This window comes from Salvia miltiorrhiza, chromosome 6 (genome assembly GCF_028751815.1).
Source record: "Salvia miltiorrhiza cultivar Shanhuang (shh) chromosome 6, IMPLAD_Smil_shh, whole genome shotgun sequence".
Taxonomy (NCBI): domain Eukaryota; kingdom Viridiplantae; phylum Streptophyta; class Magnoliopsida; order Lamiales; family Lamiaceae; genus Salvia; species Salvia miltiorrhiza.
In genome coordinates, this window is record NC_080392.1 from 22083215 (window position 1) to 22100157 (window position 16943).

Sequence of the window (16943 nt, forward strand, 5' to 3'; positions counted from 1 at the left end):
ATTCGTTAATTTTTCTACTAATATTCTTATTGTATGTAAAAGAAACTATTCTCATAAATAATAAGTTAAATTTTTTCTACTAAAATTAACTTACTAATTTTAGATTTTTTTTTAGTTTGTCTTTATTTCGTCTACTCCAAATCATATTGGTATTTTTTGTTATAAATTTTCTATTATTTTAATTAAAATATAGTTAATTTTGTATCTCTAAAATATATTAGTTATATAGATATAAACTATGAACCAAAGATTGGCCAAAATAAATTAAAAGTCACTTTAAGATATAAACTATGAACCATTTTTTGCATTTAGATCTACAGTGAATTCATCATTTTATTGGATGGTCCTGGGTTCCAATCCTCTATGAGCCCCCCCTCCCCCCCCCCCCAAATCATCACTTTTACTGCAAATGAACTATCATTGCACCCCGTGCAATACACATGAAATATTTTCGTATTTTCATATATATAAGCACAACCATTTTCAAAAATAGTAAATTATTTTTTCCTGCCAAAAATCACTTTACTATTTTTAGAAATAATTATATTTTTTAAATTTTAAATGGCATGTCATATTTATGTATTGATAATTTTGGATCAACAATTAATAATTAATGTTACAATGACATAACTCATGACAACACATTAATTTTAATATTTTAACTGAATGTTATTTCTATAGTGACATGTAATAAACTTAAGAAGATTTACTTATATACAATTAATAATATATTATGTTATATAAATGGTATATTCCATACAATATGTGTGTGTGTGTGTATATATATATATATATATTTATCGACTTTAATTTATAATAGATAAGATATTATAGTCTATGAATGTTCATTAATTTAATCTAATATATATCTGGTGAAACGAGAAATAATACGGTAAATAAAAGCAGTAAACGACACCGGATTTACGTGGTTCGGTCGAGAAGACCTACGTCCACGGGGTTTTTGGGGGGTTTTCCACTATAATCGAGAGAGTGTTTTACATTTTACAAGTTGTTGGCTAAGAAAGAATGATTGGATTGAGAGCACGAGAGCCAAGAGTAAATTGCAGTGTTCAAGGTAAAAGATAACGTGTCTCTCCAAAGTGTGCATGTACGCGTATTTATAGACGAATACAAGCTAAGGGTAGAAAAGTAATTTCGCCTACCGAACACGCTCTTCGCGTGGTCAAGGGCAAAATAGTAAATTCGACTTTAGGCAGGAGCTTTCCCCGCCCTTTTGGTGATTTCTCTGGCGGAGTTCGCTTCTCTGACAAGAGCCGCACCTCTGGCGAAGGTGACCCCTCTGGCTAAGGTGATCCCTCTGGCGAAGATGACCCCTCTGGCTAAGGTGATCCCTCTGGTGAAGGTGACCCCTCCGCGAAGGTGATCCCTCTGACGAAGATGATCCCTCTGGCGAAGGTGACCCCTCTGGCGAATATGATCCCTCTGGCGAGTATGATCCCTCTGGCGGGCATGATCCCTCTGGCGGGTATGATCCCTCTGGCGGGCATGATCCTTCTGGCGAGTGTGATCCCTCTGGCGGGCATGATCCCTCTGGCGAGTGTGATCCCTCTGGCGGGCATGATCCCTCTGGCGGGTATGATCCCTCTGGCGGGTACGATCCCTCTGGCGGGCACGATCCCTCTGGCGGTCGTGATCCCTCTGGCGAGTATGATCCCTCTGGCGGGCGTGATCCCTCTGGCGAAGGTGATCCCTCTGGCTAAGGCGACTTCTCTGACGATAATGACTTCTCTGGGGAGAGTGATTTCTCTGGCGAGAGTGATTTCTCTGGCGAGAGTGACTTCTCTGACGATAATGACTTCTCTGGCGAAAGTGATTTCTCGGGCGAGAGTGATTTCTCTTGCGAGAATGACTTCTCTGACGATAATGACTTCTCTGGCGAGAGTGATTTCTCTGGCGATGAACGACTTCTCTGAAAAGGTGGTCCCTCTGGCACAATCCACTTCTCTAATAAAGCCCGCTCCTCTGATTTATATTATTTCTCTGCTCTGCATATACTACTCCTCATCAGCTACTCCCCCCTGGTCTGGTTGAACCGGGTATTCTTCGTGTTCAACCAGCGAAGTGTTGTTAAAAGTTAGCCTTGTGCTGTTTTCCTTAATCCCTGCAAATCATGAAGACATAAGAGTTTTAATACTTGTAAGAAAGCAAAGATAAACATTTTCCCTTTGACTTCGGAATTGTAATTCCAAGTTAGATTTCCTTCTTGTTTGTTGAAGGTTGATAAAGATATATGTCTGTCTTTCGATCTGATTTTGTGTTTGCTTGTCCCTGATGCCCTCCCGTTGCTTTATTATTGGCGTGAACTTTTATTCCAAAGACTTTAAGATACGACGATTGTTCCCTTTTTGTAGAGTTGAGTGTTTATCTTTTTGATCGAAGTGTTGGTGATCCCTCTGCCTTTGCTAGGACTGGTAGCTTTATTGAAACCTTCCTTTGGAATTTTGCTAACTCCTCTCTTGATGATTTCGCTGACTCCTTTGGCGGGGACTTTGCTGATTCCTCCGGCGAGGATTCCGCTGACTATTCTGGCGAGGATTTCGCTGATTCCTCTGGCGAGGATTCCGCTGACTCCTCTGGCGAGAATTTTGCTGACTCCTCTGGCGAGGATTTCGCTAACTCCTCTGGCGAGGACTTCGCTGACTCCTCTGCTGCTGCTATCTCCAAGCCTTTTGATGTTGCTCCTCTGCCCTGACTGATATGAACCTCGCCGGTAACCCCTTGAACTTCACCGGAATTAATGAACAAATAAAGATGCGCGGAAGACTTGAGATGACAAATAATATAAAGATAAAGGTGGAAGTTTGTCCCAAAACCCCTGAATCTATTCTACGTCGTTTCTAGAGAGCGGATCCCTAACCCCAACGTATGAATGATGCAGCAACTCGGAGACGCTGAATGACACACGGCGAGGGATGATGAACTCGTCGATTCGTCGATATGTTGAATTCTTGTTTGGATAATCAAGAAGAATTCGAAACTTGAGAGAGAATAAACTCACAATATTATTATCAAAATTCGTCCCCCTTCGTCCAACACATAGCAACCCTATTTATAGGGAACAGGAAACCCTAACGTAAATAAGGAAACAAACGTAACCAAAGAAAACAAAGAAACTTGTTCAGTAAGTCAAAAAAACCCTAGCGAGAAAAAAAAAACCATCTGCTCTGGAAAAGTGCAGAGGAATCAAGTCTGCTCTGGCGGAACGATTCCTCTGCTCTGGCAAAGCTTCTCTGCTCTGGAGCGACTTCGCTGCTCTGGAGCGACTTCGCTGCTCTGGTGACTTCAAATTTATCTTAAAAGAAATCATAAATCCACACGACAAAAGAGTATAAATTTTAGTGTGCTCAAAACAATCATTAAACTTCTTCTCATCTTTATTTTCCTTATACGCGTTAGTTTAATTCTTTAATTCACTCTAGCATTAATGTATTGTCAAATAATAAATATGGACATGCTATGAATATACTTGTATAATTTTCTTTTACAATGATTTTCTTAATCATTTTGCAGAATTCAATCAGCCCATATAACTGGGACGAATGAAGTATTTTGAAAAAAATCAAAGTTGTATATTATACATCAAATAATAAAAATTCTAGAAAATCTTTTTTACTACTATGCATAAATAAAGTTTTAGAAAAATTTTATTTCTTAATAGAAACCTAAAATAAAAACAGATGAATATTTTGATGGACATTTTAACTAGCTAATAATGATAGTTGATAAAAATATGTTGTTAATTGATATTGGTCATTGATTTAACTTACATACAACTATAAAAAGTCACATTTATTTAAACAATTATAGTATTAGTGAGATCTCTCTTATATAAGTTTAAAAAATTATCAATATTATCTTTTAAGTTATAAAAATATTAATATAATATAAAAAGACATTCAACATTAAAAAGTATAGATTACTTATACTTTTAAATAATTTAGTTAAATAACTATTACCGTGCATCGCACGGGAGCAAAACTAGTAAGACTTAAATAGCACAGCCAAAAAGCACATAATAACCCCTCGTTTTTCTACTTATTTGTCTACTCATTACTCATTAGCACAACCCTCGTTTTTCTTCGAAATCCCTTTATCCCTTCCCCTCCTATCCCCAAATCTAAACCTAGCTAAATATCTGCTTCAACTAGTGTTATACCCGTGCTTCGCACGGTATGAATATTCATACATATTTGTCATGTATAGTAGAATTACTATATAATTGTAAAAATATATTTAATTGATACAAAACATAATACATGGAATTTAAACAAAATTGAAAATTTACATTATATAATATAAAAAATAGGAATTAAAAAAACAAAAAGAGTTTCATATCATACAGTTTATATTATAAGACGGTACAACATAAATATAATGATATACATAGAATATTAAATTAGTGATTGTGAAAATTTATACATTGCTATTGAAATATAATTTATCAGGTAAACATACCATGAAGATAACAAATTCTTTTTGATATAAGCATGCCCTGAAGATAACAAATTCTTTTTTTAAAATTTTGAAAGAATCCAATAGTTTATGCCAAACGCATTAATGCATTTATTTTATCATTTTGCAAGTAAACTTATACTATTTTCTATGATTTCTTATTTTTTTTTACAAAAGGTAGTGTTTGTAAATAAAATAAAATAAGAGATAATATCTTTCTCTATCTTTTTTATATCTTTCTTCCGTAATGTTAACTAAACATTCGATACCACAATCTTCTTAAATTTTTTTAAAATTATATTTACTTGTTTACATAAATATGCGGCACAGAAAAGGATATGTCGTATGCGCGACAGAAAGGGATATACTAATTTGATGTACTAACAATTAATAAAAATTAATGAAATATTGGTAAATTTAATGATGTAACTAAAAATGGTCCATAGTACTTAAGATAATGAAGATAATAAATATACTAATTTGACAACTACATAAGGAGATGCAGATTAATCTAACATATACATAAGTTGGAGTAAAAAATATATAAAAAATTATACTACCATTTAACTTTTGTATTTAAGTGCATAATTATGAAAAAAAATCATCTTAAATACTACAACAAACATAATAATAATATAGTGGTCGTGTCTTCTATTAAACAGAGAAGTAAAATATAAATTACAAATTTCGAAAAAATTCTTTATAAACCACATTATCAGTACTATTACATTCTTCATCACCATCACCACATACCAAGATTTTTAAACCTTGCCGACTGATGACCCTTGAGATAGCAATATAAAGTTGATCATGACTGAACACAAGTTTCTTCAAATACAAGCTTACATGTGCCAATGATTGTCCTTGACTTTTATTAATGGTCATTGCATATGAAACAACCAATGAAAACTGTCGTCTTTGGAATTTGAAAGGCAATCTTATATCAGAAGGTATCATATTGAGCATATGGATCAAAACTAATTGACCAACATTGTGACCACTTAGTAATTTTTCCTCCAACACATGAGAACCCAACTTTTGTAATCACAAGTCGAATGTCATTACACAGTTCATTATGATGATCAATATTTCTCAAAAGCATTATCGGAGTCCCAACTTTCAAGAACAATTCATGATTTGGCAAACCAAAACACTTCAAACTATTCAAAAACTCAGGAGTGTGAATATCGTTGATCTATATCATCTACTTGAATCATATCTGCAAGAACTATTTGAACTAAAGTACAGTTTACCATCTCCAACCCCCAAATTAGTCATGTATTCATTAATGGAATGAACTGCATCTAAAGTAGGAGCAAGTATTTCCCTATTATCCAAGTAAGACAAATCAAAGTTATCACTATGAAACAATGGATATGTGCTAGATACGATAGTTCTTAACGGATCACCACCGCTCTTAAGCACAATATCATCAGGTAATCTAACCACAGGAACACCATCACTATAACTCCCAACTAATCCATCTCTAACATCAGCAATCCAACTGGAAAATTCTTCCAATTCAGTGGTCATTATTCCCATACATTTGTTTTAGACGCATATTCTTTGTCAACCTCAACACTTTGCAACGGCTCCAAATGTATGACGAATTTATCGTTGCATTAACTATATCATATGTCTATTACCTTCAGGGATAACGGGTAATATTTGCCGAAAATCACCACCAAATACAACAGTTTTACCATCAAACGACACATCTAATCTTTGATTCATCACGCACTCACATTATACCATGAATACTTCTATCTAAAGCTTCAAAACAATACTTGTGCACCATAGGAGCTTCGTCCCATATAATAAGCTTTGTCCTCAAAATTAACTCTGCCAATGGACTTCCTTATTTTATAATACACATAGAATCCTCATTGATACTAGTGGGAATCTTGAAACGTGAATGCGTTGTTCTTCCACCAGGAAATAACAATGAAGCAATTCCACTTGATGCAACATTCAAAATAATTTCCCCATTTGAACGAATAGCAGCAGACAATTACTTCCATATGAAAGTTTTTCCTGTTCCTCAATATGAAAGTTATTCCAGTCCCCACTTGATGAATATTTCTTAACACTAATATTAATATCTATTCAATTATAAAAAATGAATTTATACCTCTAAAGAATATTTATATATTATACTCCATCCGTCCCATTAAAAGTGGCATGTATTTCATTTTGGGTTGTCCCACTGTAAGTGGCATATTTCCACAAATGGCAAAGTTTAACCCTTTTAAATGTGGACCCCATCACTTTTAACACATTTACACATTCTCCTTAATTCTAGTGCCGAAAAGTTTTGAGCAACTTATAGTGGACGGAGGAAGTAATTAAATTATAATGTACGTTTGGACAAACTAAAATATAACATCAATTGATTAACAATTATAAAAATTAAGATAAATTGATTATAAAAATAATTCCTACATTTATATAAGAGCATTTCCAATGTAAAGTTGCAAATGAGATGCATCCTCATAAAAATTCATTGGGTGTTGTATGTTGAGTAGGTATGATTAGGAGAGAGGGGATGCAATATTGCATCCCCTATAATTGGCATAATGTGGGGCCATTCGATTTTTTTTACTTTAATTTATTTTCTATTTTTTGTTTTACACAAAATCTTGCGTACACCCAGGTGTACCGTACAATTGGGTTGATCCGTACTCAAAATAGTGTTAATTACTCCCTCTGTCCCATTAGTAGTGTCCCACTTTCTTTTTGGGCTATCCCATTAGTAGTGTCTCATTCTCTTTATTCTTTCTATTAATTTATCATATTAATGTCTTCTCCTTTTTTTTTTCTCTCTCTCTCTATGAACTACTATAGTTTATCTCTATTTAATTTATAATAATTATTTTTAATTATTAATCTCGACAATTGTGCAGTAGTTCTTTTGATTTACAATTTTGTTATTATTTCGAAAGGTGCTTATATATTGCCAAATAGTAGCACTTTTTTCTTAAATTTACTTTTTTTGTGAGTTCCTATTTTTTTTATTTAGTATGCATTCCTATTTTACTTTTTTCATGTTATACGGTTTCCATTAAATAAAAATCTTTATTCTTTCTAATATTTATAAAATAATTAATTTAATATTAAATTAATTTAAGTGGGTTGAAAATAGGTCCACAATGATGTCAGCAAAAAATTGAATTTTAAAAAGGTATTATTGGAAGTGAAATAAGAACGGGGAATATGATGATGTGTATATGATGATGCCACTAAAAACCTTAAAATTAGGATGTAGTGTTGGAGATGGTCTAAGGAGTTATGATTCTTAATTTGGTGAGGTTTTTTAATTTGCAAGATTTGTTTGTAAGATATAAACCATTTATTTGGTTAGATTTTCAATTTCTGAAATTGGATTGCTGAATTTGAATGCTCAATTGTGGTTGAGCTTTGAATTGAAAAACATGCAGATTTTTTTTTTCTTTTTTCTTTCGAATGTTCAATTTCTTTCTGATTTTGATTGTTTGATTTATTATTATTATTATTATTATTATGAATGTTCAAAATTTCTTTGAATGCAGATTTTGGAATGTTCAATTTCTTTCATTTTGATGCAGATTTTGAATGTTCAATTTCTTTCGATTTTTCAATGTACAATTTTGGTTGAAACCTTTTGCTATTAATTTGTCAAATTAGAACTATGTTCTTATATGCTTTAATTTTGCCTCTGAGATTTTTTTATTAGTTATCGATTTTGAGCTTATTTGCGGTTTGAATTAAAAAAAAACTTTGCTATTTAATTGCCGAAACCTTTGAGCCTGAAACCTTTGGGCCTGAAAAGATCAAGCCCATGGACTCTTAAACATAGGAAAATTCATATTCATACTATTATAAAAGCCCAACTATAATAACAATACAATAAATAGTCATCTATCATTTGATTTTAGGGTTTAGAATAGGGGTGAGCAAAATACCCGAAATCCGAATATCCGATCCGATCCAATCCGAAATTTAAACTTTGGTTCGGATTAATCGGATCTTTGGATCGGATCGGATTGAATTTTAAGAAAATTTCGGATATTCGGATCGGATCAGTACTTTTCAAATCCGAACTAATCCGAAATCCGAATTGTATTTAATATATATATATATATATATATATATATATATTGAATATGTTAATTTATATATATATAAATTTTGAATTATTGAATATGTTAAAAAGTAAAACCTAAACCCTAATTTCCTAACTAAATCAGCGCCGCACACACAGCCACAACTCCACTCCACCACCGCGTCTGACTCCCATCGCTCTCCAGTCTCCACCACCGGGCGTTCCGCGCCGACGCCGTCCCACCCCGCCGGCCACCACCCCACCTACTCTTCGCCTGCAATCCCCCACCACGCCACCTCCGCGCTTGCAATCCCCCAGAGCAGCTCGAAGCTCGAGCGCAGAGCGCCGCAGATCTGCGCCTCTCTTCCCGACGGCCGACGCCCTCCACCTCTGACCTCAGAGTTTCAGACGCCCTCCCCAGAGCACCTCATCGGCGCGTCATTCCTTCAGGCTGCAGGTAGGTTCGATTTTAGTTTTTAGTGAACCTCAAGAATGTTGAAAATTGATGCTTAATTATGACTTATGACTTATGAGTTATGATTGTGTTCGAATTTTGTTGATGTGTTCGAATTTTTCAGCCTTATGAATTGGTGCAGTTGTTTCAATTTTGTTCGAATGAATTGGTGCAGCCTTATGAATTGTGTTCGAATTTTTCAGCCTTATGAATTGGTGCAGTTGTTTCAATTTTGTTAGAATGAATTGGTGTAGCCTTATGAATTGTGTTCGAATTTTTCAGCATAGATTCTTCAGTTGGATTTTCGGATTGTTAGGCGTATGTATTTCGGATTTCTTGTCATTTTGGATTTTCGGATTTTCGGATTTTGCTTATATTTCGGATTTTTTCGGTTTGGATCGGATTTTATCCGAAAACTTCGGATTTTCGGATTCGGATCAACGGATTATATGGTTCGGATTGGATTTTATTTTCTTCAAACTTCGGATTTTCGGATCGGATCGGATCGGATCAGGCAAAAATCCGATCCGTAATCCGAATGCTCACTTTAGAAGCAAACACATAGGCGCCGCTAGACGCCTTAGAATCTTCTCAAGTCACCTAATTCCCCTGCCTCCCTTGGTTCCCCTTCTCCCTCGTCTCATCTTCAATTCCAGGCGCCTGGAGATACAACAACAGATTGAAGAAAAATTATCTTCTCATCGTCTACATCTTCCCCCTTCTCCTTAAATCTGTAGATCTTCTCAAATCACACTTAATTCCCTTGCTCCCTTCTGCATCTTCCCCTTCTCCCTCGTCTGTTCTGCATCTTCGCCTTCTCCCTTGTCTGCATCTTCAATTCCAACGCTACCCTTTTCCCTCATCTGCATCTTCCCTTTCTCTCTCGTCTGCATCCGTCGCTTTTGTTATTGCAGGCTGAAGAAGCAAGGTAAGCTACGGCAATATACAAAAATCACTTGGGGATTTGAACGCTAAGTTGCTCCAATGTGAACTGCTTGCTTTCCCTTTTTTTAAAAAATCTCATTTGCAATCCTAGTTCACAGTTACATTAAATTTATCTTGTTTTCTCATATGTTTCTGTTTTCTTCATATTTCTTTAGAAAAAAATTATTTTTGTGCTAGGTAGATTATATTAATGTCTTTTGATAAATTTAAATAAATATGACTTTTATGAATTTCTTTAATTTTTTTAAATAAAAAATAGTATAATTTTCAGTTGTCATGATTTACTTTGTTCTATATAGTTGAATTTTTTTTTTTACTTTGAGAGGCTATAATTTTGTGGCAAAGCTCATCTATTGTTTTTTGTTTTAATTGTGTAGATTTGCGAGGAACACCCTTGTGAGAAACTTCACAACAACACATGTAAGTTTTTTATGATTTTTTTAATAAATAAAGATGGTTTTGATGTTTTTAGGTAAATAAAATACGATTATTTCATTTTGATTTTAGTGCAGATTTTGATATGTATAGATTAGTATTATCAAAGCTTTGAAAACCTTACAGCTAAGTATTTTCATATGTGCGTCAATCTTTGAAAAGCTTTGGGTAAGCTTTGGGTTTCTGATTGGTGTAGTTTGTTTTCTTGAAAATGATTTCTTTTATTTAGGATGCTGATGGGTATTGTTTCTTGAGGTTTCATGTTAAGCTATATACACTATCTCGATTGAGCTTAAATATTTCTGTGATTTGAAGCTCATTTTGTTGTTTTTTGGATTGTGTGCTAAGTAAATAAATTTGATGTATTCTAAATCTGAACACAGATTTAGTTGGTCTGGTTTGTTGAAATTTTCAGTGGATGATATAGATAAGATTTAGATATGAATTTGAAGTAAAATCTGAAAATTTTCCCGCTAACAGCAGCTAGTATGCTCAGGTTTTGTTAAAAAACCACTGTTTTGGCAGCTAGTGTGCTTAGCTTGAATGTCTTTTGATAAGAAAAATAAATACAGAAAAAAAAAAATCATTTCTTTTTTCATCTCGTTTCAATCGAAAATATTCAATATCAATACTCCTTGCATCATATAGAAGAATCATTAGGAGCCATTATATATTATATTTACATTCATTTGTAGCAAAAAAAAGGTAACAGAAATGGTAGATAACATGATAGTATTAAATTTCTCTTATGAAAATAACATATGATTTTTTTTTCTCCTTGATGATAATATATATAAATCATGAATATATACTAAAACCATTTTTCTTGTGGGTGTTGCAATAGGAGAGGTTCCATTTTCATGAATATATACTAAAACCATTTTTCTATACTTTAATATTAGTATAGATGGCGAATGCGGAGGCGGAGGCCGTCGATTTCGAGCCTGAGGAGGACGATCTTATGGACGAGGATGTCGGCTATGGCTCCCCCAACCGAGCCACCGTTCCTCGCCTGAAGTCCGCCATCACCGGCGGCGGCTCCTCCACCGCTCCAAAGAAGACTAAGGGCCGCGGGTTTCGCGACGAGGCCGCTGCTGAAGCGGACCGAAATGCTCGCATGTCCGCCCCCTTCGATTCGCTCGATTCAGAAGGCGGTCCTGGCCCCGAACGATGTCAGTATCCAAAACCCTAATTATTTTTGAATTATTCCGTTTTTTATTTTTCCATTTAGGTTATTTGTGTGAATTCACCTTGCTTCCTAATTATTTTTGAATTATTCCGTTTTTTATTTTTCCATTTAGGTTATTTGTGTGAATTCACCTTGCTTCTAACCGTTCTGTTGATATCTTTGTTCGGACATAGTTGCTGTATTAGAAATTTGAAAACATGTTATATTTTAGATCAGTTTCAGTAGAACCATTTTGGTGTATAGTATAATTGAGCTTGATACTCTCGCTTGGGTTGCTTTTTGGGTAGTGTTTACATTTTCCCTTGCACTCATAGTGTGGGAGAAGTGAGCTCTAGATGTACTACTAATTGAATTTGTTCGGGTGTTTGACACTGTTGTTTGTTGCAAATTCGAAGTGGAGGCATGTTTGATTAGATGGCACCATTTGTTTTTCATAAAAACTTCAATTGGATATTGGGATAGAAATTGAGGTCTAGTTGTGATTGCACTTTTGTAGCTATTGAAGGATGGATTATTCTGGTTACTGGAGTTCATGAAGAGGCTCAAGAGGACGATCTGCAAAACGCATTTGGTGATTTTGGAGAGATAAAGAATTTACACTTGAATCTCGATCGTCGTACGGGTTTTGTCAAGGTATATAAATCTTGCATTCTTTTACGATTCGTTATGAAAGTTACCTGCTATATACTAATTATGTAACATGTTAAAGAGAAATCTAATGACATTCTATATGATGTTTATCAGGATTAACTTTAAATGTTATGTAAATCTTCTTCTTCTTCCACATTTTTACATTTTACACTTTGTTGAATTTGAAGGCATACCATCCCTTTCTGCAACCGCTTTAGATGATATTATAACATAGATTCTCTGTATCAGCAATTGAGGATCCTGTAAAATAGTTTAATGTTATAGCCCGGATGAACATTTTGAGTCTTACAAACTACCCTTGTGTGTAGATGGGCTCCAAGAAAAGATTATTATTTACTCTGAGTTGCCTAAGCAACATATTTGCATCTCTGAAGCAGTCTTTACTCACAAAGGGATTAGTCAGCATGTTTCTTTTTCTGCTCGACACCCTCATGTTTTTCTCGATAATAATCTATTTATCTTTCCCTTGACTATGTCGCTTGTATATCCATTGTCCACTAAATGTGTTATGGTATTTTCTAGGGCTATGCTCTAATTGAATTTGAGAAGTTTGAGGAGGCACAGAGAGCCATAAATGAGATGAATGGAACTGAACTCCTAACCCAGACCATGAATGTTGACTGGGCGTTCAGCAAAGGTCCATTCAGAAGAAGGAACATTAGGAGGAGGTATGTGATCTCAAATTCTCTGCAACAACAATATAAGTCCCTCTGTTCTTTCTAAATGTCTATCTCAAATTATGGGTTCTTATTACTGTTGCTCATAGTATAGGACTAGGAAATAGCTGTACCAAACATGATAGTGCTCCCCATGTACTTTTGGAGCCAGAGGTAATGTGCAGAGCTTGGGAAATACTGATACTGGAAATGTGCATGTGTTACTTATTACCTTAACAGACAAATACATCATTTGGAATGTTGTTGAGGGGGCATGTTAAATATTTTAATTATCAGTTAGGGTTTGTAATAATTCAGACATGGTGAATCAATGTTAGGATACGTAACCTTGAAAAATCTCTCCACTTTGAATATGTTAGATGACACTCTTCAAGTCTAGTTTTGAGTGATCCATATTAGGTTGGTAATAATTTTGAATTGTCTTGTACTGGGAGTTGGAACAACCACATTATAAAAAGGGCATGTAATTGGGGATTAAAAAGTTTACAAACCCTCTTTTCATGTCTGGATCCTATCCGACTGTTACTGTTTTGTGATTCATCCTTTTTTATTGAAATCTTCTACAGATCACCTCGGGGTCATCGTTCCAAGAGTCCAAGGAGGAGATTCTGATCATGGTGGCATGTGAGAGTTTTTGGCACTTTGATTTAGAGTGAAGATACTATTGTGAATCTTTGTTAACTTTTAACAATGTGTACGATTGTTGTTTCTGTTGGCAGTTTTCGTTCATTGACTTCATTTCAGCTGTATTAACGTATTTATGAGGCTTCTTTGGATTGCTCTTCCTGGCTTGCTATTTATATAGGTTGGTACTTTAGTTGAAGGATGTTCCAATGTTGTGTTCTTATTGATTCCGATCAGTGTATTCATTGCCTTTTTGATTGGTATTTGTGTTTGTCTTGTTGTAAGATCATCATTTTGTTTTGGGATAATCATAATTTGTCATTAACTTTTACGTTTTTTTTAAATCTATATATATATAAAAGCTCATCCAACTTCACAATTTTTTTCCCGCCCAAAACTAGAGTGTAATTTCTATACCAATCACTATTTAGTCCTATCTTAAATTTGGTAATTAACAATTAATTAAAGCATTAAATATGATAATTAGTTGATATTATAAATATGTCAATATTGACCAATTCATTCACATATTAATAGTCGGTTATATGTATACACATGTATATAATCTAATACAATACATAACATATGTATGTACATATCAATGTACTTATTTTTTGTGATTTATTTCATATAATATAGATAGTTTATAATTAGTGCATAACATATGTATATTTATGATGATTTATATATATATTTTGTTTATGGTGAAATAATTTGGCATTTTGAGGATAAGGGGCGCTACACGGTGAAATCGGCTTATAGGTTGGCAAGTTCTCTCACTCTTGATCCGATGCATGGTGTTGATGGTCTCTGGGGCAGACTTTGGAAGACTAATGTCCCTCCTAAAGTGCGAAGCTTTCTTTGGCGAGCTGCCCGCAACAACCTTCCCTCCAAGGAACGGCTGCTTTCTAGAGGAGTTGCGGTTGGGGGCGAGTGCGAGACGTGCAAAAGCAGCTTTGAGAACCTTTGGCACACCTTTTTCTTTTGCTCTTTTGCTGAGGACTGCTGGAGGTGTAGTGATTTGGGGCAGTACATCAGCAACATTACCAACAGCTGTGATTCCTTTGTTGAGGCTCTCTTCTGTATCATTGGAGGCAATAATGAGGAGCTAACAGCTAGAGTTTGCATGGTGCTATGGCAGATTTGGAAAGATAGGAACCGTGCAATTTGGGAAGGTGTGTTTCCGGTCCCGGCGCGTTCGGTCTTGCAGGCTGCTGAGGCCCGGATCGAGTGGCTCTTGGCTCGAGAAAAGAGGTCTGTCCAGCACCCCTCTTCGTCTCCTGCTGTCACTTGCGGCGGGTGGCACCCGTTGCCGCTGGAGTATGTCAAGTGCAACGTAGACGCAACCTTCTTCTCTGATATTAATGCCGTGGGTATTGGAATTGTTGTACGTAGCCATGATGGAAACTTTGTGACTGGAAAATCTATGAAACTGATGGGGCTTCGTCGGGTGGATGAGGGGGAGTTAATTGGCATCAAAGAGGCGCTCTCTTGGTTAAAGTTTCTTGGTTTGTCGCGTGGTTGGGTGGAGTCCGATTGCAAGCGAGCTTGTGAGGCGTTATGTTCGAGCGAAAGGAATATTTCAGAGATGGGTACTCTTGCTGCCTTTTGTCGTAAAGAACTAGCGTCGATGCCGGATATCCAAGTGAACCACGTTAGAAGAGAACATAATGGGATAGCTCATTTTCTAGCTAAGGCTGCGAGAGATTTCGATACACACCATGTTTGGAATGAACCCCCGTTGGCTGTGGAGGGTCATTTCCATTTACCATGCTCTTGTGTTTAATAAAGTTATCTCTCTTTCCTCAAAAAAAAAAAAAAAAAAGTTCACACCTACAAATATTATAATATAGTAATTAATGATTCCTTCAAATATATTCATTGTCCATTATATATAATGTAAGAATAATGAATTACATTATAACATGAAATATGATAATTTCTCACATAATTTCAAATTTTCAATTATTCCATTAAAATTCTAATTTTTTTTTTTTGAAATATTTATACCAATTATATTTGATCTATAGATTCTAAAAGAATAGCTTTCTTTCTCAAGTAATAAATAACTTTTCTACTAATCTCTTTATCTTTATGTCAACGCTAATCTTCTTATTTTATTCGTTAATTTTTCTACTAATATTCTTATTGTATGTAAAAGAAACTATTCTCATAAATAATAAGTTAAATTTTTTCTACTAAAATAAACTTACTAATTTTAGATTTTTTTTTTAGTTTGTCTTTATTTCGTCTACTCCAAATCATATTGGTATTTTTTGTTATAAATTTTCTATTATTTTAATTAAAATATAGTTAATTTTGTATCTCTAAAATATACTCCCTCTGTCCATGAAAAAGTGCCCTACTTACCCCCTTTTTTTTTGTCCACGAAAAAGTGCCCTGTTTACCTTTTTGTACATTCATACCCTTTACTTTTCAATTTATTTACAACTTATGTCATTAATAAATCCACACTTTTATTTAATCTATGCAATTAACCCACACAATTAACTCACTAATTAAAACTACGAAATCAACTCCCACACGCCTAATCAATCCCATTTATTTATTTATTTTCTTAATTTTCAGTTTATTTATTTATTTTCTTAATTTTCAGTTTATTTATTTATTTATTTTCCGAATTTCAAGTTTATTTATTTATTTATTTTTGAATTTTTAGTTTATTTATTTCCAGTTTATTTATTTATTTTCTGAATTTTCAGTTTATTTATTTATGTCCAGTTTATTTATTTTCCATTTTATTTATATATTTATTTTCTGAATTTTCAGTTTATTTATTTATTTATTTTCTGAATTTCAAGTTTATTTATTTATTTATTTTTGAATTTTCAGTTTATTTATTTTCCAGTTTATTTATTTCCAGTTTATTTACTTATTTATTTATTTATTTTCCACTTTATTTATTTATTTATTTTCTTAATTTTCAGTTTAATTATTTATTTATTTTCTGAATTTCAAGTTTATTTATTTATGAATTTTCAGTTTATTTATTTATTTATTTATTTATTTTCGAATTTTCAGTTTATTTATTTTCCAGTTTATTTATTTATTTATTTTCTGAATTTTCAATTAATTTATTTCCAGTTTATTTATTTATTTCCATTTTATTTATTTATTTTCTGAATTTCAAGTTTAGTTATTTATTTATTTTTGAATTTTCAGTTTATTTATTTTCCAGTTTATTTACTTATTTATTTATTTATTTATTTCCAGTTTATTTATTTATTTTCTCAATTTTCCGTTAATTTATTTATTTATTTTCGAATTTTTAGTTTATTTATTTATTTATTTATTTCCAGTTTATTTATTTATTTTCTGAATTTTCAGTTTATTTATTTATTTATTTATTTATTTATTTCCAGTTTATTTATTTTCCAATTTTTTATATATTTA

The 16943-nt window shown here is 33.6% G+C and overlaps 2 protein-coding genes across 8 annotated transcripts; both read left to right on the forward strand.

The window, feature by feature from the left end:
* The first annotated feature begins 8392 nt into the window (after positions 1-8392).
* On the forward strand, positions 8393-13792 carry LOC130987511 (RNA-binding protein Y14A-like). Of its 7 annotated transcripts, none has more exons than XM_057911052.1 (6): positions 8393-9011; positions 10331-10373; positions 11291-11560; positions 12074-12210; positions 12751-12896; positions 13472-13792. In XM_057911052.1, exons 3-6 carry the CDS (start codon positions 11296-11298, stop codon positions 13515-13517), a joined length of 594 nt encoding a protein of 197 aa, XP_057767035.1. In that variant the 5' UTR covers positions 8393-9011; positions 10331-10373; positions 11291-11295; the 3' UTR covers positions 13518-13792. The 7 variants fall into 7 exon arrangements, with proteins under 7 accessions (XP_057767035.1, XP_057767030.1, XP_057767029.1 ...); XM_057911050.1 differs by having other exon boundaries at positions 8649-9011; positions 11296-11560; XM_057911051.1 differs by lacking the exon at positions 8393-9011 and adding an exon at positions 9557-9936 and having other exon boundaries at positions 11296-11560.
* Positions 13793-14319: 527 nt separating this feature from the next.
* On the forward strand, positions 14320-15315 carry LOC130990645 (uncharacterized). Its single transcript, XM_057914871.1, has one exon. It carries the CDS (start codon positions 14320-14322, stop codon positions 15313-15315), a length of 996 nt encoding a protein of 331 aa, XP_057770854.1.
* Positions 15316-16943: the final 1628 nt, after the last annotated feature.